The 26,003-nt window shown below is 44.1% G+C and overlaps 1 protein-coding gene across 3 annotated transcripts in view; it reads left to right on the top strand.

Annotated features, from left to right (window-relative positions):
- Window positions 1-26,003, top strand: part of LOC126175841 (6-phosphofructo-2-kinase/fructose-2,6-bisphosphatase 2) — a 363,291-nt gene that overhangs the window by 73,068 nt on the left and 264,220 nt on the right. Inside the window, exon 1 of one of the 3 annotated variants that reach the window (XM_049922846.1) lies at window positions 2,923-2,965. The exons of the other annotated variants lie outside the window; for them this stretch is intronic. Within the exon in view, the coding sequence (XP_049778803.1) occupies window positions 2,938-2,965 (28 nt within the window). The 5' untranslated portion in view covers window positions 2,923-2,937. Of the gene's footprint in view, window positions 1-2,922; window positions 2,966-26,003 lie in introns of those variants that run through there. 3 annotated transcript variants of the gene reach the window in all.

The raw sequence follows: 26,003 nt of genomic DNA, 5'->3' as shown, positions 1-26,003 counted from the left end.
CATTATGAAGTAGTCATGTAAAACCAGTGCTTCATTTACTGTTTATGGTAGTGCATACAGTCCAGCAATTGCATTGAGGTGACAAAGTGTCTTGGGATTGCGATATGCACATATGCAAATGGCGGTAATATCGCATACGCAAGGTAAAAAAGGGCAGTGCATTGGCGGAGCTGTCATTTGTACTCAGGTGATTCACGTGGATAGGTTTCCGACGTGATTGTGGCGGCAAGACAGGAATTAACAGACTCAGAATGCGGAATGGAATTTGGAGCCAGACGCCTGGGACATTCCGTTTCGGAAATAGTTACGGAATTCAATATTACTAGGTCCAGAGTGTCAAGAATGTGCCGAGAATACCAAATTTTAGGCATTAGCTCTCACCATTAAAAACGCAGTGGCCGACAGCGTTCACTTAACGACCGAGAACAGCGCCGTTTTCGAAGACTTGTTACTGCTAACAAACAACACTGCGTGAAACAACCACAGAAATTAATGTGGGACGAACGACGAACATATGCGTTAGGACAGTGCTGCTAAAATTGGTGTTAATGGGCTGTGGCGGGAGACGACCGACGCTAATAGCACATCGCCGGCAGCGCCTTTCCTGGCTCGCGTACATATCGGTTGGACCCTAGACGACTGGAAAACCGTGGCCCGATGATGGTAGGGTTCGAGTGTGGCGCAGACTCCACGAAGCCATGGACCAAGTTGTCAACAAGGCACTGTGCAAGCTGGTGGTGGCTCCATTACTGTGTGGGCTGCGTTTACATCGAATGGACTGCGTCCTCTGGTTCAACTGAACCTATCATTGACTGTAAATGGTTATGTTCGGCTACTTGGAGACCATTTGCAGCGATTCATGAATTTCATGTTCCCAAACGACAATGTCATGTCACCGGGCCACAATTGTTTGCGATTGCTTTGAACACTCTAGACAGTTCGAGCGAATGATATGGCCATCCACATCGCCCTGCAGAAATATTGAGCCATGCTGCATCTATAACCGTTCATAATTGCGAAAGTGTTCCCGGTGGAAGATTTTGTACACGAACTGACATGTCGATTGTATCCCATGAATGTTCGATGGGATTGCTGTCAGGCGATCAGGGTGGCCATATCATTCGCTCGAACTGTCCCGAATGTTTCTCGAACCGGTCGCGAACAATTGTGGTCCGGTGACATGGCGCATTGTCATTCATAAAAATCCCATCGTTGTTTGGGAACATAAAGTCCATGAATGACTGCAAATGGTCTCCAACTAGCCGAACATAACCATTACTAGTCAATTATCGGTTCAGTTGCTCGGTCGTCTGCTGCCATAGACCCTTAACGCCAAATTTTGCCGCACTCTCCGAACAGATACGTTCGTCGTACATCCCATATTAATTTCTTCAGGTGTTTCAGGCATTGTTGCTTGTCTGTTAACACTGACAACTCCACGCAAATGCCGCTGCTCTTGGTCGTTAAGTGAAAAACGTCGGCCACTATGTTGTCCGTGGTGTGAAAACTTGGAGAAAATTCGGTATTCTTGACAGACTCTTGATACTGTGGACTTTGGAATACTGAATTCCCTAACTACCAGTATTTCCCAAATGGAATGTCCCATGCGTCTAGCTCCAACTACCATTCCGCGTTCAAAGTCTGCTAAGTCCCGTCGTGTGGCCATAATGACGTCTGAAACCTTTTCACATGAATGACCTGAGTACAAATGTCAGCCCCGCCAATGCACTCCCCTTTTTTACCATGCGTACGCGATACTACCGCCATCTGTACATGTGCATATCTCTGTCCGATGACTTTTGTCACCTCGTTCTGTATCTACGCGAAGGCTTTTAGTGGATTTCACGTCTGAAGGTAGCATCTACTTGCGGAAACCGGTAATGTGAATATTTTTTCTGTATGTAAGCGATCGAGGCGTAATAAGTTATATACAACCACTGCCCAGTCTGTCCCCTATGAAACATGTGTGGGCTCACGTCGGACGTCAACTTCATCCCAGTGGCAGTATCCAGGATATCAAGGACCAGCAGCATCAGTTGTGGGCGAGCTTTCCTCAGGAGATGATGCAACGCCGTGTGACAACATGCACTGGTTCGGGCGGGATGCATGTATGTGGGGCCTGGGCCAGAGGGATTGCATACTGATATGTGGGCTCATACTGGCAAGTTCTTTTTAAATTTGACTCGACATTGTAATTCTCTGAAATAGCTTCCCTTACCCTATCAACCCGTGGAGGTACGTTTCCTTTCCTTCTGGGTGCTTCATTTTGTGGCCAGGCAGTAAAGACACTCGGAGAATGTGCGCCACCCAGCCGGTGTCGCATACGGTGGTGCATTGTTGCGTACACGTGCACCAACTCAGCATGGATTGTTGCAGCGTCCTTCTCCTTCAAATGGAGAAAGCGAATTAATGTACGATACTCCACTTTATCGATATGCTGCACCATTTTGTTTTTTCTCCTCTAGCGGCATGCTGTGGTTCTGTTGCGCTGGGATTTCGGTGTGTACCAAGAGTGGAGACATGTACCTGCAAACAAAAAGCTAATTACGTTACTTTATATTTTCGAGGCGGTAACTGAAACTTACTACTACCCCTCGTAGACGCCTAAATGAATGAAAATGGGATGGGACGCGCATAGCTTGACAGCAAAGCCCACGTCTAGCCCAGTTTTCGCTGAACTCTTCACGAATAGTAGATAACATCTGTCGAGTGAGCGGCTCCTTTTGGTGGAGGCGGGTGATCACGTCCGCGGGGTGGGGCCACGCGGAGCAAGTCTTGCAACAGTGGCCGCAGTCTCGCTGGCCGATGCGGCGCGGCTCCTCGGCTGACATAAAGAGCAGCGAGCGCGGCGCGCGGCAGTTGCGTGCCGGTCGTCGTCAGCGGCGCTACGCCTCGCATCGCTGAGCCTCGTAATCGCTGCGCTGGGAAGCTGGCAGCATGGTCGTCTTCAGGACGGTCGTCCACGGTGAGTAGCGCGCCGCGCCGGCTGTTGCGCAAGCCCGCCGCGTGTGTCACTCGCTGCACTCCTTATCGGCGCTCCACAGCTAAAGAGGCCACTGTCCGAGGAAGGTCCGCAGAAAGCCCCCCACTGTCAGTGAGCTTCCTGGAGGAAGAGGTAGAAATTCGAGGCGATAACGCTGTCGTCGTTATGGGGATAGTTGATAGGATTGATAGAAGCAATAGAGAAGATCCAAAGAAGGGCAGCGTGATTCGTCATAGGTCGCAACACTTCATTTCCTAGCGATGCCTGTGCGCTCTACCCGTGGCTGTTGCCTACTGTATGAATGCGTGGTGTTTGTTCTTTCAGACATCTTCGAAAGAAGAGACACCACGCGTTTATATGTTTCGCTTCGATGAGCAATGAATCCACCACCTTCAGCGCGGATGCAGAATTACGTCCGATCACGTGTGGGAATCTCAAACTAGCGAGAGTGGAGGAAATGGACGAGTGCTGCAGATAGGTGGGAATGTGGATCGGCTGCGAAGCGTTTCGAGATGGTCCGCGCAGTTACGATAAACAAGTGTCCGGGTGGCGCAGTGGTTAACGCAACTGCCTAGTAAGCAGGAGAACCCTAGTTCGAATCCCAGTGCAGCACACATTTTCACTCGTCGCCGCTGATTCTAAAGTCGCAGTGCAGCTCATATCAGTAGGCCTTTTCCTTTCATTTCTCCCCTCTCCACCTTCTATGTACATCTATTGTCTACGACAGGGTCGGTTTCTGGGGGTAGGAGGTATTTTGCAACCTGGGGTTGATGGTCTGGCCTCCCCCAAATCCTCCTTGACGTGTAGCGGTCTGGGCATAAGAGGCCGGCTCAAGGCCGAGTAATGTGCCAGAACGGAAGGGTGTTACCAATACCAATTGCAAAGAAACTTGTGGAAGTACTCGCAGAAAGCAGCACGTACAGGAGCGCTGCCAGGGTATATATGTAGGGGAAATCCGGGAAAAATGCGGGAGTTTTTTCATCCGGGAAAAATCTGGAAATTTTTCATTGTTTTAGTTTTCAGTTAAATTTTTGTTATTTTGACTGGTAAGAACTAATACTCTGACAAAGATTTCAGAGAATAACACCAAAATAAAACTTTAGTTGCAAAGAAAATACGCCATTTACAGAAATAAAACACAGTCCACACACAAGCGTCCGCTGACAGCAAAATGTGTCAAAGCCTTTAGGACGAAGACTGTGAAGCACTTCATAACACCAAATTGCTTTCGATGAGCGTGATGTTACAACTTTCTCACATTTTTAACACGTCACGGGAAAGTATTGCATAATGGTTATTTGAGAAGCGTTAAATTTCCTTTTCCGCTAGGTGAATTATGCTAAGTGTGAGAATCTGCGACGAATTTCTTACGTTTGACTCTTAATTCAAAACGTAACGCTTTGAGGACCAGCCACATACATAAATTTCGAGCTCAAAAGACGAGACACTATGCAGTAACGACGGCAAAAAGTATAATTATCTTTCAAAAGAAAGTGCGAGGTGACCTCTTGAGCAATTTCACACGTAACGAAGTGCTCACCGGGACATGTATTCACCCAGCTAACACATGAAAAGTTCGGTGCATAGCTGTGAAATTTAAAATCATTCTTGTCAGAAATATTCAGTTCCTGCAGTTTAAGCTGTGATCTTAGGATGCTGCTTAACCACACTCCGAAAAAAAAAACGGAAAACATTTTTGACGACCATTATTGTATGTGAAAACTTAGCTTCTCCTGTTTATGTGTTCGCGCTACATAAGTGATGTTGCTATTGGCCTACTATATCACGTGTCCTATGCTCTGAATATCTGTTGTCATAGGCTGGTGAGATCACGTGTTATGAACTAGGATTCGCTGACAGAAGCGCACCGCGCAGCGCACTCTCGATTTCAGTGCTTCGGAAGTCGCTCTGTTGTATTTGGTGTAATTCGTATTTGTACTTTCGTAATACGAAAAAATGCCGTGTTCATGTAGCTTTCCAAAAAGTGTTGGTTTTTGCTGGGTTTCATTTCCTAAAGTGCCGGGAAGTTGTATGCTGTAAACCCTTTACCATTCAAATGATTGGTATTCTAATGATAGGTAAGTTTTACAGTTCCAGGGAAACGTATACTGCCAGTAAACGCAGAAAAAATGTACTTTCACCGGGGTCTAGTGTTTTTTCACTCGTGAAAAACTGAATTTTCATCCTGGAAATAAGTGTACTTTTAACCGGGGAAAATCCGCGAATTTTTTTTTTTTTTTCCATGTTCGCGTGGGAGCACTAAATGACCATTGAGAACGTCTACATATCTGCTCCCGATTCGTATCGGGTGGAAGGGCTGAAAGTTTCGCGGAGTTCGCGAAATCGAGGGATCGGCCTTCAGCCCTCGTGGGGTTGAAGTGTCAGGTTTGTGTGTTAAAGTTCGGAAGTTTCTAGTAACCATAAGGCTACTTTTCCGGAAACCCTACAAAGCAATCGAAATACGTTCCTGTGCGTGGGCTCGAATGCTGCTTCGTGTGGTTTTGTGGTAGCGTTGGCGCCTCTCGATTACGGAGCCCCGAGTTCGATTCTCGGCGGGAAGGGGGTTTCTCTGCTTGGAACTGTGTGTGTGTGTGTGTGTGTGTGTGTGTGTGTGTGTGTGTGTGTGTGTTGTTTGTTGTTGGTGGTTGCTTGTTGTTTGTTGTTGTTGTCGTTGTCATTTCATTACCATCGACACTTAAGTCGCCAATGAGGAGTCAAAGAAAAAGACGTGCATCAGGTGGCCGAACATCCCACATAGGGTCTCCCTGCCAGTAATGCAAGTTGCACATCTCATGGGCACTTTGCTGTTCTTCCAGGAGAGAGATGCGTATTATTGTTGACTTGGTCGGCAAAAAAAGCAGAGCGCTGAACCATTAGCTACCTGTGGATGGTGTTGGATAAAATGGAGGGATTTGACTGGGGTTAAGTCACGTCAAAAAATTGAATTTGGTTTCGTGCAGATTTGAGAATATTTTTTGTGACTCTTTTGCTATTGACTTGGAACCATATCCATGTTGTTGTGTTGTGTTGTCGTTGTCGTTGTGATTATTGGTGAGATATGCTAGCGGCTAGTTGGAAGAGGTGTGCGAACTGTTAGCGGTGTATACACTGAGGTGACAAAAGTCATGGGATAGCGATGTGCACATATACAGATGGCGGTAGTATCGTGCACACATGATAAGAAGGGGGAGTTCATTGGCGGAGCTGTCATTTGTACTCATGTTATTCATGAGAAAAGGTTTCCGACATGATTGTGGTCACACGACGGGAATTAACAGACTTTGAACGCAGAATGGTAGTTGGAGCTAGACGCATGGGACATTCTGTTTCGGAAATCGTTAGCGAATTCTATGTTCCAAGATCCACACTGACAAGAATCTGCCGAGAATACCAAATTTCAGGCATTAAGCCTCAGCACCGACAATGCAGTGGCCGCCGGCATTCACTCAACGACCAAGAGCAGCGGCATTTGCATAGATTTGTCAGTGCTAACAGACAAGCAACCGTACCTGAAACACCGCAGAAATCAGTATGGGACGTACGACGAACGTATCCGTCAGGACAGTGGTGTGCAATGTGGCGTTAATGATCTATGACAGCAGACGCCGGCGCGAGTGCCTTTGCTGACAGCACGACATCGCCTGCAGCGCCTCTCCTGGGCTCGTGTCCATATCGGTTGGAACCTAGAAGACAGGAAAACTGTGGCTCGGTCAGATGAGTCACGATTTCAGTTGTTCAGAGCTGATGATAGGGTTCGAGTGTGGCCCAGACCTCACGAAGCCAAGGATGCAAGTTGTCAACAACGCACTGTGCAAGGTGGTGGTGGCTTCGTGATGGTGTGGGCTGCTTTTTAATGGAATGGACTGTGTTCTCTAATGCAACTGAACCGATCATTGACTGGAAATGGTTGTGTTGGGTTACTTGGAAATCATTTGCAGCCAAACAACGACGGAATTTTTATGGATGACTTGCAGCCACAACTGTTCGCTATTTGTTTGAAAAACATTCTGGACAATTGAAGTGAATAATTTGGCCACCCAGACCGACCGACGTGAATCCGACACACCATTTATGTGAAATAATCGGAAGGTCAGGTCGTGCAGAAATTCCAGCATCGGCAATACTTTCGCAGCGGTGGACTTTCAACGACTTGTTGAGTCCATGCCACGTCGAGCAGCTGCACTACGTGGTGCAAAAGTAGGTCCAACCCAGTATCAGCAGGCATCGCGTGAGTTTTGTCACTTTAGTGTATATTCGAATCCAGTAGTCAGGCTTTGGAACCTTTGCTGAAAATAGTTAAATAAATACAGGGCTTTTAATTGTAGACTTTTATGTTGTGAAGTTTAAATTGCGGGTCAAAGCGAGGCTTGGCTACCATTATTTATATTTATTCGGTAACATAAGAGTGCAGACATTTACTCCGGGTCCACCAGTTAAGATCTTGCATTGTACTCGAACGTTATAGTAGAATACCAGATATGGAATAAATCGTTATTTTATTAAAGATTCACAATACATTTACTGACCAGGGAGCAAATCTTCCGGTAGGTATAAAATTTTCATAATAGCTTGTCTGTGCTGTTCGCTGGTTATTTTACGAGTAAACAAGTTAGTTGCAAAGGAAAACCAATATCACTGAAGTAACTGTTCCTTTTGTTATTACTCATATTTTGCAACAGCTTCTTATTCTAGCGGTAATTACGCAGAACTGAGGCGCACACAGACAAATCTCACTCTTTTTTTTCTTACTTTTTGATTTCGACAGAAGCTTAAAAACCGGTGGAATTAAGATTTTAACGTGGCTTTAACAAACACAGAGCTAACTCATATATTATTTTAGTATAAATATAATAAATTATGTGCAGCGGTTAATTGGCATCTTAAATCTACTGGAAGGTTCCATCTTAGCAACAGTAATCTAATATCTACCTCCATCTTTTGCAAAACACTATGAATTGGATAGCGGATGGTACTTTCCATTGTACGTCTTATTAAGAGTTTAATCCTGTTCTATTCATGGCTGGAGCGCGAGAAGAATCACTGTTTAAATGCCTTTGTGTACGCTGTAAATAGTCTTATCTTGTCTTCGCAGTCCTTTCAGGAGCTATACGTTCAGGGCTGAACTAACTTCATTGATTCCTAGCTCAGTGCAGATTCATGAAACTTCCGTGACGCTCTTCCGTGAGTTAAACAAATCATGACCATTCCTGCTGCCATTCTTTGAATAAGTACAATATACCGTTTAGTCGTACTTGGTATGCCCTTACACACACACACACACACACACACACACACACACACACACACTTGAGCGATAGCCTAAGAAGGGTCACACAAGTGTTTTCTAAGCAAACTCCTTTGTAGACTAACTGCATCTTCCCAGTATCCTCCCAATGAATCCAAATCTATCACATGATTTACCTACGACTGAATTTATGTGATCATTCAATTTCATATCTCCACAAATTATTGCACCTAAGTATTTCTATGCCTTGATTCCCGTTGTGATGATCATTAACATTGTTGTCTTTTGTGAAGCACACAATTTTACATTTATGAACATTTAAAGTAAGTCACCGATATTTACACCACATTCAGTTATTAAGATCTGACGGGATATTTGCGCAATTTTCTTCAAGTGGCAGTTCATTTGCATCATGTGTGTAGAAAGGCCACGCTTAGTCTTAATATGTAAGTAAATAGAGTAATATTTGATTTGAAAGTACAGTTAAACTTCGACATGTGATATTCTTATAAATCTTCGTCGAATTATGTACTCTGTAATCCTCTGTACAGTGCTTTGTGGAGAGTACGTTGTGCGACAATAAGCCACACCCTGCTCTATTCGGTTTTTGGATGGAGCAAGGGAAAAATATTGTCGGTGTGCATCCGGACCCACTCTAATCCCTCGTATCTTATCCTCATGATCCCTGTGTGACGCGTACTATGTGTTTGCAGTCTACCTCGATTACAGGTCCTTTGAACTTACCCAAAATTTCCAGAGGATTTCCCTTACTTTCGTATGAACTACACCGACCTGGCGATCCTTGCAGCGTATCTCGCAGTTCCATCGATGTATGCTCTCAAGCCCATTTGGAAACGACTCCAGCCACTGAACCAGGAAATTACGATTAGAGTACCACATCATTCACCTCTAAAATAACGAAAACTTTCGTTTACCCAAAATCTGCCCATACGAGTGAGACATGTTTCTTAAATAGCTCAACAGCGTAGCCCATTCTACGTAACATCGTATGATCGAATTGAAAGTAATATTTTATTATGCCTAGTGGCCTAGCGGTAAAGCGCGTACTTACGGCGCGGGATCGAATTTCAATCGGACCACGGAAAATTTCAGTCCACCTTTAACCTAGCCTCCAATTTTGAACTATGTGAGAAGTCGCCAGGAACGACATGTGGTTCGGATTCCACGTTAAACTGTAGGTCCCTTTTGCCCGTTCGAGAACTGGGGTGGATTAGGGACACACAAGGCGCCGATATGGCGTCCAGTTGAAAGGCTTGCACCCGCCCAGTAATGCTCACGAAATTATTATTGCTGATCTGACTAAAATGCCTTAATAGCCCTTCTATGACTATTGATTTGGAAATGTGAAGTTTAAAGGTAGATGCCTCACTGCGAGCTCAACCAATACAGGTGGGGCAGTGGTTAAAAACAATGGACTCGTATTCCGCACGAAGAGGATTCGAATACACGTCTGGTCATCGGGAAGTTGGTTCTTGTGTTTTCCCTATATCCCTTAAGGTGGATGCCGCGATATTTCCTTTTAAAATGCGTTGTCTATTCGTTCTCTCGCCCTGGTCCAGTCAGAGCTAACAGTCTCCGTTGAAATATTCACGCTGTAATATTCGTGACTTGCACACGAGAAGAAGATGGTCTAGGACTGTTTGTAAACTTTACGATGCCTGACGTAACGTCTGCGGGTAGTTGGAAATGCGCCCTTCGTGGTGAAAGGACGTATGTGGCTCACATATTAAGAGAAAAAATGTTATCCAGTTCGAAATGTCGTCTCTTAAAGTGTTGAGTGTTGCGTCGAGCTGCACGCCAAATTTGATAACAACTATAGACTATTCAACACCATACGAAAATCCAATTCTTGCTGTTTTCCCCAGTGGTTTAGTGAAATAGTGAACAACTTTTAGTTCACATGGTGCTGCGTTGTCGCAGAAGCTTCGTTCCGTCGTACTTTAGTGACATTTATTGTCACCACGTTGTTAAATATCGTTGATAATCAAGAACATATTTATGTAACAACTTTAAGTACTGTGATATACCGATACAATAGTTTCCAGTGTTCCTGAAGTAACTATCAGTATACACAAGAAGTTTCTTGGTGGGTTAGAAGTGTCTGGATGCGAGTCGAACCCATGCAGCAAGAAGCATGGTAAGTGGGGGGACCCTTGTGTAGTTGAGACAAGTAGTAATGAGGCACTTGCAGACTGAAGCTTTAAAGTTTTGAATCAGGCCAGGAAATATTTACGGACGGTGGAGATAGTAGAGGTTGTGGGGAAAGCTAAGCAAATAATTGGCTTCAACTTGAGGCAGTACACATCGTTTTAAGCTGCCTTGATGGCTCTATTACTTCTGTTATGGTATTATAAAAAGTGGTACTGATTTTTATCGACTTCCTTGGTCACTACAGCCACTCTTTTCGTGTTCTGGCCATAGAGTTTCAAAAATCTGAATACAATGTGTCGCAGAAGCAAAGACATGCTTGTGTATTCCACAAGCAGCGGATCTGTCATGAGGCCGGTCGAAGTGGCCGAGCGATTCTAGGCGCTTCAGTCTGGAACCGCGAGACCGCTACGGTCGCAGGTTCGAATCCTGCCTCGGGCATGGATGTGTGTGATGTCCTTAGGTTAGTTAGTTTTAAGTAGTTCTAAGTTCTAGGGGACTGATGACCTCCTCAGATGTTAAGCCCCATGGTGCTCAGAGCCATTTGAACCATCTGTCACGAGAGTGAGGTAGAACATGTGTTTTCTCCTCAGTTCACAGATTGTCTCGATATGGTGAAACTGCTTTGTTTCTGGAATTAAATTTCAGGTAGTAAAAAAAGATTGTTTTCTAGGGCCTTTATTAGAATATGTGTTTACTTTATCACAACTGCAGATAAGCGTTAGCACCCGCACTATCCTGCCAGCCATAATGAAATAAGTCTCGCACTATCCTGACACCTCTGGACGTCACTGATAAGCCACGGGGGAACCAGAACTAAATGCGGAACAGATAGTAGGCAGCGCGCACTGTGGAGAAACTGTTAACTGTTGCCGAGGGCAGGTGGACGTCGAGCTAAACACTGGTGTGGAACTGTTCCACATCACACCCCACACAGTTGCGGGATTACGTTGGGAGAAAAAAGCCAGGTTACACGCAATACATACCTGTCCGAAATAGAACGCTGCAAGAAGTGAATCTACACAAGATACAACAAACCCACAAGTGGGTTCCTCGCACCAGAAGAAGGCGTAATGCCAGGTGAACATATGTTCGGAAATAGCCTTGCAGTTATCTTCGAAAGGCCTTCTATTTGTTACTGAAAGACTTTAGCCCGGTCGATATTGCACTTTGTTGGACTCGCATTCTGGAGGAGCGGCGTTCAAACCCTGTCCGGTAACCCAGGTGAGTGTTTCCAGGGGTTTGGCCAGAATCACTGCAAAGATCGGAATGGACACAGCCGATATCTTGTTCTACCCTTTTTTAAAAAAGAAAGACATTAAAATATTTCGCAGGTATCTAAAACAGAATGATATTAAGCGCCTCTGCTTATAGAATGCCCGTTGCGTAAACTATTCCTACTTCGTGTCCCGATAGGTCGCGAATGTGTAGACCACGGAACTTTTCTTGCTCTACCCATCCACCTGTCGTTGTATATAGACGTCATCCGGTTCAACACGAACGATGGGATTAAAAGGTAGCAGAACCACATTGTTAATAAACACCATTATTCTTCTTATTGCCAAGTGCATGTTCTATAGTAAGCCTGATTAAGTTCCTCGGCATCTTCATTTTTATCCGTAACATCACATGAGATGTCTTTGCACGAATAAACCAAACACGAAGCATTTCGTAGATATTCTAATAGGAAGTTTTCCCATTGTTTTGTTTGGAAGATTCTGTCCAAAGTTCCTCCAAGCATTTTCTATACATCCTGTGCAGTAACTGCTCATAATGACACCCATTAACGCCGGCAGTTTCCGTAACAAGTATTTTTGAAATCTAAGCCATCACATGTTGCTAAACACTAGAACCAATTTCGTAAGACTGACGCTCCCGTGAATGACACATACACACACACACACACACACACACACCAACACACACACACACACACACATAAGCGCGCACGGGCGCGCGTGCCAGAATCAGCCAAACAAAACTGAATCGTGACTGCAAGGAGAACAGCAGCCCTTAGTGGACACGATTACTGCTTCCCATCGGTCGTTAGAGTCGTTGTCGTTAGAGTAATAAGGCGGAGGTAAAGCTTGGCGACTCGCCTTTTCTCTGTCTGCAGGCCATTCACGCGTCTCTCTTTCAGTGTAACAGGCGGCGCAACGGAGGAGGCACTGGAGCGTGAGGCTGTGGTTATGTCACGCCACTTAGAGCAGCCTTGAAGTCGCCGCGACACTGTTAATCACAGGTTAGACGGTTGCAGGTGCGACCTTGCTGCACTGCAGTGTGATGCACACTTTGGAAGATGCCTACTGCCGCAACCTTTTATACAGTGCCTCCAGGTATCAATTAGCAATGTGTTTACTAGACTTCCTGTACGAGACACAGCCTCCGTGTTACGGGTATACAGCTTCTAAATGAACGGAAGAGCACGAAACTGCTGTTGGAATACATTACACAGTTGAGGCATTCAGCTGCAAAGCTCCTATCTTGTTCTGCAGCCTACGGAAAAGTACACAACAAATATCACATTAATGCCGGTATAAAACACGAGAACCCTACCTGCTATCCACGTAAAACACATTTCTACAGCATTCCCATTGGATGTCATCAACTATTCTGGCTATGTGCAAACAAGCGCAGAGATTTCCATACCCGCTGTCTTCTGTACTCTCTTATAAACGGACACTGTCCGCCGGCCGGGGAAGCCGAGCGATTCTAGGCGCTACAGTCCGGAACCGCTCGACCTCTACGGTCGCAGGTTCGAATCCTGCCTCGGGCATTAGTTAGGTTTAAGTAGTTCTAAGTTATAGGGGACTCATGACCTCAGCAGTCCCATAGTGCTCAGAGCCATTTGAACCATTTCTTGAACACCGTCCCTCATACCTTTCCTCAACCTGAATGCTCTTTTCCGAACAGTGTAGCAGAAACATCCGTTCCCATCAGTTGTGTCCCATTCTATCGTTCAGTCACTTACTCGAAGTCCTCTTTTTCGCGTGGCTTCCCCCGTCGGAGGTTCGTGTCCTCTATGGGGGTGCGCGCGCGCGCGCGCGCGCGCGCGTGTGTGTGTGTGTGTGTGTGTGTGTGTGTGTGTGTGTGTGTTGTCCTTAGCCGAAGTTAGTTTAAGTTACATTAAGTAGTGCGTAAGCCTAGGGACCGATGACCTCAGCAGTTGGGTCCCATAGGAACTTACCACAAATTTCCAAATTTTCGAAGTCCTTTTAAGTAGCAAAAACCCGACTCTGGAATAATTTCCATCATAATATTAGAGAACATCTCCAACTTCAGAAGTCAGTCAATGATGTATCTACTGTTTTTAGCTGGTGCAGTCTCCTTAAATTTCTGAAAATTTTGTATTAGTGGGGATCCACAGCCTCCAGACCTTTAATAAACGTAAACATGGTCCGTAGTAGGCTGTAATGTGATTTTTATTTAATCGTACGATTAGCTAATTTCGCCTACTTGTCATTGCCAAGCACCTTTAAAACGAACAGAGAAAAGCACTACATTGCGATGTATGCAGACAGTGTAGTGCTTTTCCATGTTGGTTTTATAGGTGCTTAACACTGACAAGTAGTCGAAATTAGTTAATCCCACGATTAAATAAAAACCGCAATACAGCCTACTAGGGAGCATGTTTACGTTCCTTAAATTTTGTTTCCCCAGAACTCACAATATCAGAAAATATCTATCTTGTACACCTATAAATTCTTTTATATCTGTTACTATCATTATTGTTATTATCGTCATCATCATCATTATTATTATTATTACTATTATTATTATTATTATTATCATTACTATTAGTGGCAGCAAATGCAGTAGAACAGGTACTGCCAGTATTAACTTTATTAGCTCATAGTATTATTTACTCACATTGTCACTATGGACACTCAGATCATTTTAATACTAGTTGTCATATTAACATTGTCATTTCTTATTAACTGTGATGTAAAAAAGGGTACTGCATGTGTGAAACCCTATTACGATGTAAGAGAAAGCCTAATGATCGTCATCGGACCATGTCGAAAAATAAATATGTGGAGCACTATTAGTCTTCTGTCACTGGTTCTAGATATTTTACCGAAAACTGTGTTCACTTTGTTTCTTCCTGTCAGCACAGCAATTAGCGCAAACAATATGAAACTTGTGAATACAATTCGTAACGTGAAAACGTGCGTATGTTTGGCGAGTAAAGTAATAGTGCCACCTCCAGCGTGTGCCTAGACGAGAAGAATCGCAGATGCCTACCTAAAACGCGAAAAACTATTCCACTGGAGAAGCTTTAAAGGAAAAGGCGAAATTTGTCTAGGAGAAATAAAATACATTGCAGCAAGAAAAGGCGATTTACAAATCTAATATTTCTTCGCTTGCTGCGATTGATGGTTCAAATGGCTCTGAGCACTATGGGACTTAACACCTGAGGTCACCAGTGCCCTAGAACTTAGAACTACTTAAACCTAACTAACCTAAGGACATCACACACATCCATGCCCGAGGCAGGATTCGAACCTGCAACCGTAGCGGCCGCACAGTTCCAGACTGAAGCGCCTAGAACCGCACGGCCACACCGGCCGGCTTGCTGCGATTGGTGATCACGCAAACACTCTTGTAGTTACTTTCTGTTTCTAAGTGCCTGTCGCATGTCACCTCCTGGCAGACCTGCACTGTGTGCCGGGCCAGGACGCGAACGAAGAAGCTTGTCTTTCGCTGGCAATGCTTTTAACTGAGCATTTCAGACAGGACTAGACTTCATCCAGTACTCCGACATTGCAAACATCACAGCAATTCTGCTCCATACTTATGAATGTCAGTATCCTCCTCAGTCATCAGCTTGCACAGGATGGTCATAACGTCTTGATCCATCTTGCGAAATAATGGATGCACTTATATAATACACATGTACGTTTATTGTCAATGTATGTATACGTTTTCATCTAACTTCAACATGGCCATCCATTTTGAAGCAATACTCCCATCGTTGAAGAGCAGACCTGAATACATCCTGAAGCGTATCTTGTGAACTGGCCGATGCTGCATGCCGGATTCAAGCTCTTAGATCTTGGATGTCTTTACCCGGAGCAAAGAAATCCAACGATGTCAAATCAGATGAATATGATGGCACGTTCTTTCTGCACCTTTACTTATCCATCTGTTGGCGAAAGTTCGATTTAGGTAATCCTTTACCTTGAGACCAAAATGAGAGGATGCTCCATCCTGTTGGAACACAGCAGGGCCATAAATTACTCCTGTATATCAGGATAAATGTTTCCCATAACTTCTCTTCTGCAAAAATGAGGGTCCGTAAACTGTAGTCGTTGTGAATCCAAGCCGTTCTTTCACTTATCGTATGTCTCTTTGCCTTTCGGTAATAACGCGAGGTGGCTCGTTACCCCATATGCAACAGTGATGTTTCTTAACCTTCCTCAGGAGCGGAATGTAACTCATCAGTAAACGAAATGTGATCCATGAGGTCTTCATTGTGTGCAGTTACTGTCAAGTCGAAATGCGCAGCTGGGCGAGCTGCGTAATCTTCGTGGTCTAATTTGTGAAGCAACTGAACATGGTACGCTTTTTTCTTTAGTGTAAAGTGTAAAACTTACAAAGTCGTTGATTTTCACACATGTAGCTAGTAGCTACGACAATTTGATGCAATCGCACTTCTTTCGATTGCTTCTCTGTTTCCCTGAACTACCTCTTGTGGTACAGGAGGTCTTCCTGCATGTGATTCATCGGTAACGTTTCCAGTTCTTTGGAACTTACTGACAAGCAACCAGATGTTTCCTATTGTGAAATTTCCATGTGAACCCCTGTTGCACCTCTAGATAAGATAAAGCGCGCAATCGCACAATAATAACAGCCACAGGTTCGCCTATATTAAGCATTCTTCTTGATCATTCTGGAAAGAAACAATAGGCCCACGCTATGATAGAAATGGATTATAATTATGTATTGTTTAAATGCATCAATTATTTCTTACTAATTGATCGAGGCTTTATGACCACACAGTATTTTACGAAATAAATATACGAGTATATATTGGTTGTCAACGCAATATTCTGGTACAAAATAAGGGTAAAATACTAATTTTTTTAAAAAAATGTTATGATTCACCAAAATTTTAAACAATGTTCAAAGTGAATACTGTTTATGTTAAACAATAACTGAAATATATACAATGCTCAGAAAACTTAATAGTAGCACCTAAAATTATGAAAATAGTACCACCAGAATGTGAAAGTATAGGTCGTTGCCGAATGTAGACCCATTGCTACATGGAAATAAGTATGCTGTATGTGTGTTTGCTGTAGACAGCAATGAGTTGTCTATGTTATAGGTTATATAAGCACATTAAAACATATTCTAAGCACAATATAGTTCAAAATTACTAAAAACAAACGAGAAATTACCTTTATTTCTCGAAGACTGCCTGACAGTGTGATAAAAAGCTTTCTTCAAGGAGATACTGCCACTTACTAGGAACCTGCAAAAACGAACAAGTGACACACAGAAAGCACATCAAGTATATGCTACAATCAGGCAGAAAGAGGTTAATTTACTCACTGAGCTAAAAAAAGGAGACTGAGGAGGACATACAGGAGAACTTGTGCGAAATTGTATGAAAGAAAAGCTGCGATAAGAAAAGTCGTACCTTGATAGCTGAGTTGGTAAGCTTCCTCGCTCGAGACGCGGTCCAGCACACACAGTTTTATCTGCTAGAAAGTAACTGCAGGATGTGAATTCTATTGAAAACATAAAGGGAATTGTTTGGAGAAGGGGGAGGGGCGCATATGGCAAGACGATCAACCCTCACACTACCCCAAAGCTGGAAATTGCTCTTCTTGAGGAACGAGGAAATGTCCCTAAGAAATGCATTAAAACTGAATGCACGTTATGCAGGGACCGAAGCCATTTGACCTACTCAGGCCACCATTCTTTTTGTAGGAGACAGTAATTATGGTTGCTTTGCCAGTTTCTGAACTATTCCATGGCTGCAAATACCCACCTATTAAACTTTGAGTCATGTAGGCAAGAATTACACACTTTCTACATTCGTATATTTTCAGACTTGCCACCAAGACGGCGCAGGGTCGATACCTGTTAGCTCCTAGCAATATTTACACGATGTTAAAGGCTTGCAGTATATACTGTTAATGAAAGGATTGTTTGCTGAGAGAAATCGCCAAAGTCGTACCACAATACTTCTACCGCGCAGTGCGTCTCAAGAGACTCCTCGTACATTCCACTATTCTTTGCGGGCAACATTATTGAATTTTATTAGAGTACCATCGCATTCGAACATGTATACTCCCATTGCCAGAGAAAATTGTATATTCCATAGCGTGTTTTTTTTGTCATCTTACTCAGTTTTAACAAAACTAAATGTTACTTTTTACGTGTAGTATTGGAGGGACACGGGGAGGAGGGGGGGGGGGGCTAAAATCGTAGAGGGAGACTAAGAGAGACACTATGTGATCAAAAGCAACCGGACACCCCCAAAAACATACGTTTTTCATATTAGGTGCATTGTGCTGCCACCTACTGCCAGGTACTCCATATGAGCGACCTCAGTTGACATCAGTAATGATTAGATATCGTGAGAGAGCAGAATGGGGAGCTCTGCGGAACTCACGGACTTCGAACGTGGTCAGGTGATTGGCTGTCACTTGTGCCATACATCTGTACGCGAGATTTCCACACTCCTAAACATCCCTAGGTCCACTGTTTCCTATGTGATGGTGAAGTGGAAACGCGAAGGGGACACGTACAGCGCAGAAGCGTACAGGCGACCTCGTCTGTTGACTGACAAGATACCGCCAACAGTTGAAGAGGGTCGTAATGTGTAATAGACAGACATCTATCCATACCATCACACAGGAATTTCAAACTGCATCAGGATCCACTGCAAGTACTATGACATTTAGGCGGGAGGTGAGAAAACTTGGATTTCATGGTCGAGCCACACATCGCCGGTAAACGTCAAACGACGACTCGCTTGGTGTAAGGAGCGTAAATATTGGACGTTTGAACAGTGGAAAAACGTGTGGAATGGCGAATCACGGTGCACAATGTGGCGATCCGATGACAGTGTGTGGGTATGGGGAAAACACGGTGAACGTCATCTACCAGCGTGTGTAGTGCCAACAGTAAAATTCGGAGACGATGGTGTTAGGCGGGCCAACACGACAATGAATTCCGGTATTAGCGGTGGAGGGCGCCACGAACTTGTAAGTTATTTCCAGCCAGGTGTCGGGATATTTTTGATCAGAGTTGCATCAAACCAGTCTTTGGACTCAAGACCATAACAACAACAACATACTCTTACCGTTCGCAGCTATTTCGCGCCAGTCAAATATGATGAGACAGAAATACCACCAATTCCATTCGCTGTAAACTTACGGGAGGTATAGTGGTATTATAAGAACTGCACGCGTGTCGTGGAGACTGCGAATCATAAAGGACCTATGTGAAAGGACAGCCGGAATATTATTTTACAGGTAAACTCAGCCGACAAAAGATTAGTCACTCCCTTGAAAGAGCCCACACTGGTCGTTTTTGACCGCAGTAGACAGCATAGAACAGGTACCATCGGTCATGTGATCCTCCACCACTGACATAAGCCATGGCAGTGAAGTCATGTGTAAACGGAAATAGATTATATATAATCAGTACAGTAAGATGCGTCGACGTGTCAAGGTGACTCAGTGACAGAAAGGAGCTATCGTGTTTAGATGTGCAAATGGTGACACTGAAGTTGCCCGATTTGTTGGCGTATCGACACGGACCGTTCAAAGTGCTTTCAGGGAATGGTGTACAATTCGCACACAAACAACAATAGAATTTGTGAAATATCCTACAGGGACCGGAGGTATCTGGTTTCAAACTCTACAGGAATTGTTGTCATCAGCGAATGCTGGTCGTTTCCATGCGACCATTGTGAAGGGCAATGCGTGGACTGGACATTTGGAGTCGGGTATCAAAAGCCATTCGTCACAGACACACATCAAGCTGCACGTCTTCACTAGGCCAAACAACACAGAAACTGGACAGTTGGTAACTGTAGGCCTGTAGTGTGATTCGGTGAATCGCGATTTTGCCTCTCTTCAAATCATGCATACTGCTGAGTGTATGGAGTGTCTAAGCCAGGTTGGAGGTCTGTGATGTCTTGAGGTTTTTTTCATAACTGGAATGGTGTCAGCTCATTCAAGTTACCGGAGCATGAAACAAGTTGCGTAATTCACAAGTCTCGGTGACCGAATCTTGCCCTTTCTTCTACTTCTTCATGATGGGTACTGAGTGGACGCTCTCGTCTTCCATATCATTCCAAATGCACACGCCCCACACCATTACAGAGCACCCACCAGCTTGGATAGTCCCCTGCTGTGATGCAGGGTCCATGGATTCATGAGGTTGTCTCTACCCGTACACGTCCATCCGCTCGATACAATTTGAAACGAGACTCGTCCAGACAGGCAACATGCTTCCAGTGTCAACAGTCCACTGTCGGTGTTGACGGGGCCAGGCGAGGCGTAAAGCTTTGTGTCGTGCAATCATCAAGGGTACACGAGTGGGCCTTCGGCTCCGAAAGCCCATATCAATGATTTTTCGTTGAATGGTTCTCCCAGCATCCAAATCTGCAGCAATTTGCGGAAGAGTTGTCCTTTCTTCAGTCGTCGTTGGTTCTGTTCTTGCAGGATCTTTTTCCGCAGCGATGTCGGAGATCTGATGTTTTATCGGATTCCTCATATCCACAGTACACTCGTGAAATGGGCGTATGGGAAAATCCCCACGTCATCGCCATCTCGGAGATACTGTGTCCTGCCGACCGCTACGGTCGCAGGCTCGAATCCTGCCTCGGGCATGGATGTGTGTGATGTCCTTAGGTTAGTTAGGTTTAAGTAGTTCTAAGCTCTAGGGGACTGATGGCCTCAGATGTTAAGTCCCATAGTGCTCAGAGCCATTTGAACCATACTGTTTCCCATCGCTCGTGCGTCGACTATAACACCGCGTTGTAGCTCACTTAAATCTTGATAACCTACCACTGTAGCAGCAGTGACCGATCTAACTACTGCGTCAGACACTTGTCTTATAAAGGCGTTGGCGAACGGAGCGCCGTATTCTGCCTGTTTACATCTCTCTGCATTTAAATACGCATCCCTATACCAGTTTCTTTGGCGCTTCAGTGTAGATGCGATGTTAATTGGTGTTAGCGTCATGTTTCGTGGGAACGATTCATTCTTCGTCTGGCGTGGTTATGTGTGTGGTGCGTCATCTTTGGTTTAATTATAGCTAAGAGCACGTTTTTGACCTCAGTTTCATGGCCTTAATAGTACATGCAACTTATTGTAACATAATCCAAGCATCCCGATTCTGAACGGGTATTTTCAGAATGTAGGATTTGAGAATGTGTGAGACCTTTACATTTAACGAATCGGTGATCATCTGCTTTTAAAAACATTTGCGAATCACATAAGATTGCTTTGTTACAGTACTTGCTGGCAACTGGGGGAAAGGCGTCGCCATAGTTAAGAGAATTTCTTCGAACTCAACCTTCAGTCTGGTTAACGATTGGCACTCATCTAAGCGTTCGAATATTATATGCAGCGACCAGCAAAAGCATGAGCTGCAGTCTTTACCGTCGGACGATTCGTTTCTTCTTGGAAGCGGGACAGTCCCGTATGACAAATGACTGGCGGCTATCGGAAGTCGTTACTCAAGAGCTGTTGCCAGCACAGGACGCCGTCTTTCCCCATCCCTGATAGCCGATACAGTTTGCTTCGTAAGTCTCTAATGTATGCCTCGTTTCCGGGAAAATCGTAACGATTCATCAGACTCGTAGTTGGCTGTGGAATAGATGAGACAGCTGGCTTCTGAATAATCTGACAACATAATGCCTTCGCTACTATTTATAAGTTCCATGGCACGTCTAGACTGTTTTTAGTCGCTCATTTCCGGGGGACTGTCTTGTTATGTTACTGAGGTTTAAGTGGTGTTAGTTTTGAGCTGTTCCTGTAGAATATTGCTTGTTTGTTGGCTATGTCACTAAAATATGAGTGCGTCTGTGACATCGACGAATAGCTTCACTGGTGCAAGAGGCAGCCGTAGAGAAACAAAAATTGTGCAGAAATACAGCGATAGAGCAAAAAACTGATGATACTGGTTGTAGGTCGTACTCTGAGATGAAGAAATTGGCAAAGGTGATGAAATCGTGGCAGTCCACGTCTAACCAGTTGGAAGACAGATGCACAGATATTATAGTCTGTCGGTAAACTGAAGTGCGAGCATAGCTTGTGTTAGGGAAAAAGCCTTCGCGTAAGAAGTGATAACTGCCTTACAGGAAAGGCAAGAATAAACTTCCCGTCTAGAAGTCCAGTGCAGCGTACGGTCATTTATTGGAAAGTAGCAAACCTGGCTATGCTTCGCACCTACTAAATGTGTATGGTAATTGGACATATGTCCTGAGCACTGGAATAGGAATGTGTCTTTACACAAACGGAACTTTCATAGCCATTCCAAGCCTCCAAATTATTGGGCTGATATAATATTCAACCAGTGGCCAGTTGCTGCTTTCTTTCACAACACTCGTGATTTACGCAGGAGTAATAAAACAGTTACACACACATTTATTGGCGCAGTTTCGCCCGTATTTATTGGCGTCTATTACATTTTTAAACATCTTCTCTTGACACAACTTTCTCCTACATAAATATTTCACGATTTCCTTAATAAAATCGTACTCCCGCTTTATCAAAGTATTACGATGGTACTGATAACCAAACTTCGTTGTGCTGGCGAAATTGGAGCAGCTGATTTACAATCTACACCCGGAAAAACAGGCAGTTGATCGGGCTAGCAAAAGGAGTAAACTGTGAACCCGGCGACGAAAATCGGCTTCCTAAATCCAATTTTAATCGTCCACAACTTGTGTTGCATATTAACGTCTCTTGCTCATCGCTGCGCCAAGCCGCTCAGCTACATCCAAAATGCGTATTACGCACATTTTTACGAGTCACGCAATATTATGTCCAAGAGCAGTAAAGGAGAAAACGAGTTAGAAGTCGTAGAAGCGTGCTATAACGATGGTAATCGTTCGTTTGTTAAGGCTTTCGCCGGCCGGAGTGGCCGAGCGGTTCTAGGCGCTTCAGTCTGGAACCGCGCGACCGCTACGGTCACAGGTTCGAATCCTGCCTCGGGCATGGATGTGTGTGATGTACTTAGGTTAGTTAGGTTTAAGTAGTTCTAAGTTCTAGGGGACTGATGACCGCAGATGTTAAGTCCCATAGTGCTCAGAGCCATTTGATTTTGTTTAAGGCTTTCGTGGCGGCTTGTTGACATACTGCCTGTTGCCTTCTGTCTCGGCTTCTTAGGCTGACGTTTTGTGGTATTCCTGGCTGTGGCCGCCAGTATTTTATCTTGCTAGAAGCTAGCCTTGATGCAGCTTGATACACGTGAAGTAGCATATGACACAAAAATGGAGTGAGGTACAAGCAGCATATGGTACAATATGTACCATTCCCGTGGGAGAGTCCGCCAATTGTACTGAACTTGCATCTCGGATATTGGGCGCCAAAACGCCTAACCTCTCTTATTAATTAGTTGTATACTTTTCATTGCATTTAACCCAGTTTTCAGTATGACAATCTTTCATTGTTACCCTACGAGTCTACCGTTTTTGTTTATTAAATTTCACTAGTTTTGAGAAACATAAGAGTAATGATATTGCACCTGAAGTGCTTCGGACACCGTGGGGTCGGTTTGACGCGCCTGGGAGACGAAGTAAATCGGCTGCGCTAGTCACTGTTTCGGGTGTTCTTCAGAGCCGGGCGTGTATCTCTCTTTCGGACGGACATGTCGTACTGTACATCGGAAGTTGTGAGAAAAGTTACCGTACTATTTAGAAAGCTATGTCAAGTGTTGTAGAAGACAGTGTAAAAAGTGATTATGTAAAATATAAACAAACAGGATACATTAATGAGAGGTGTCACCTACCATCATTGTCAGTACTATAGATCTTGCTGCCCTCAGATACAGAGACTAACCTGGGCAAGTGGCATCCCATAAGCTCAATCACAGGTTCACGTTCGAGTTGACAGTAAAGCGGCCTCCGCCGAGGAAGATCCCACGATCGACGAGCTGTCTTCTGCGCTGGGGATACAACTTTAGAAGACGACAGGTTGGCGGAAAGAACGATTAGTGACTCATATTCAATCTCTACAGATCTCTCCAGCTTCCAGATCTGACTTCCAACACGACAACGTATAATTTTATAGTTTGTTTGAATCTTTTTCTGGCGTTTCGCCAGCACGAGTCGATGGCGTTGTAAAAGCTGCACCTTTCATTGCTGGTAGTGGACTGGAGTCGAGCTCGCACTACAGTGCAAATGACGTCGATATGCTCTGTGCCTCTAGTTGCTCGTTTCCAGTCCGTCATCAGCAATGGAGGGTGAAACTATGACAATGCCAACCACCCGTGCTGGTGAAACGTCAGAAAAAGCATCAAACATACTCCGGCCTAAGAATGCGATACAAAAACAAATAGGCAGTTTGTCAGTCGTTGATTTGGCTGTACCAACCATCGCACGCTGTAAATGCGAAAGATACGTTGCTACTAACACGCGGTACACTCCAGCAGTCGGCCTTACTCCCTGTTCCCGGAGCACTAGCCTGACGGCCTTGACTGTGACCACAGTTCCTGAACAGTCTGGCCGTTGCGTAAGGACCTGCATGCGTCGACTGTGACTCACAGGACTAGGCTGGCTCTTCGCTTCCGCTCCCGCCTCTGCATCGGTTCGCTGCTTCCTCCCGACACGCGAGGGGGGCGCCTGCTACGCTGACGAGCGTGATGTAATCCACTTGTCTGTTTCGCAACATTTTTTTAGCATAAAATTTACTGGTGACAAACAAAACATGGTCGCACGTGTGAGTAGCTACTATTACTCGGCGTTGTCCGGTTATTCTAATCTGTTGTTAGACGGAAAAACGTGCAAGGTGGATTATAGACTGTCTGTAAACTCAAGAGCGAGCAGCGCTTTCGGTGGGGGAAGTGGCCTTTCCCGGAAGAACGCTCCCACCGGTCTACAGGGGCACCCAAAATCTGTTGCCCGTTATCTGTATAGCAGTGTAGATTGGCGTTCAGTGGTATATATCGTTTTTGTTCGTGGGGTCTTAGATGCCAGTGCCAGTGAATTTATATACTTACTGATGTACATCTATATCCGGGAGTGATGGATAATCGTCTAGCATTGCAAGAAAATGTGCAGAATACAACGAAGAGGAGGTATTTGGGGAGTAACGAGCGTTCTATCGTCTCTAATGTTATTACAGGGTGTATTTAAGAGGGGACCCAAAAAGAACTGTTGGCTAATATTACCAGTCCCAATCAAAGGGCTGCAATTTATGCAAACATCAGCTTCACCTAGTAGGACGCATAAGTAAGGAATGGAAAAATGAGCTGCATGGTTTATTGGAATCGCTACGAAGGAAAACTAATAGTTTTGGGAGGAAACCCATCGTTATAGACAGTTTCAAAATCACGTAAAACCTTTGATGCTTATGGAACACTAAATCTCTATCTCGGTCACTATTCACTTGATTTTAAGACATATTGCTTAAAACCTTTGCGCAGTAGCTATTCTAAACACTGCTGAAATTTCCTGCGAAACATGTACGCCGATTCTGGACTTCTAAGCAAAAAGCTTGACATACGAGGTGCTTTCACATATTAATTTTTATTTTTTGCTAAGAACTTTATTTGTTAATCTACAGCAATGTTATCCTCTTCAAAATATTCCCCATTACATACTATACACTTAAACCAGTGCTTTTTCCAATTCCCGAAACACTTTAGGAACTGTTTCCTCGGGATGGTTTATAGGTCTCTTAAGTGTGCATTTTTAATCTCATCCATGCTTGTAAAACCGCTGTCCTTTAAGGCCTGCTTTGAAATGTTTATACCACTTGTCTGCCCTTGGTTTACTCATAACAGGCTCACCAAAAGCAAAATTTACCATTTCTAAAAATTTCATACACTTTATTCCATTCTTATAACAAAATTTAATACAAATTCTCTAATTTATTTTTATACAAAACAAACAATCGTCGATGCTACAAAAACACATGTACCCTTTCTGACAGCTGACAACAGAGTAAATACCCAATATGCATAACATTGAACACATACTTTTGAGGCATGTTTACGAAGACAGTGATAAAAAAGTAGTGCAAAACGGACTGATAAAATACACAAAATTATAATTTTTTGCTTACTTTTTAAACACTCTTTGTGTTGCATGAATTGTTAAGTTTCAAAGAAAATTTCTACCTTTTAGTAGAAACACAAAATAAGAACAAGCCTTAAATTCTACAGACTGATTGCATTATATGGGGTTCATTTTACGAATAGTATTAGAGTAACATACATTCACGTGAACAGGCATTCGGTTCTATGTTTGTAGTAGAATACTGACTTCCGTTCTTATGTTATTATTTACTCTATAATGTTGTGTTTCGGAAGAAGCTACTGTTTTTTGTATTCCTTATGGTCTTAATGCATTTGTCTAAAATAAACGCAGCCGAGATGTATCTGTACATGGCTTCGCCACATATTTGAAGC

This window comes from Schistocerca cancellata, chromosome 3 (genome assembly GCF_023864275.1).
Source record: "Schistocerca cancellata isolate TAMUIC-IGC-003103 chromosome 3, iqSchCanc2.1, whole genome shotgun sequence".
In the NCBI taxonomy this organism is placed as follows: Eukaryota; Metazoa; Arthropoda; class Insecta; order Orthoptera; family Acrididae; genus Schistocerca; species Schistocerca cancellata.
The sequence above is the reverse complement of the archived record's forward strand: the minus strand, read 5'-3'. Positions and strand labels throughout refer to the sequence as shown.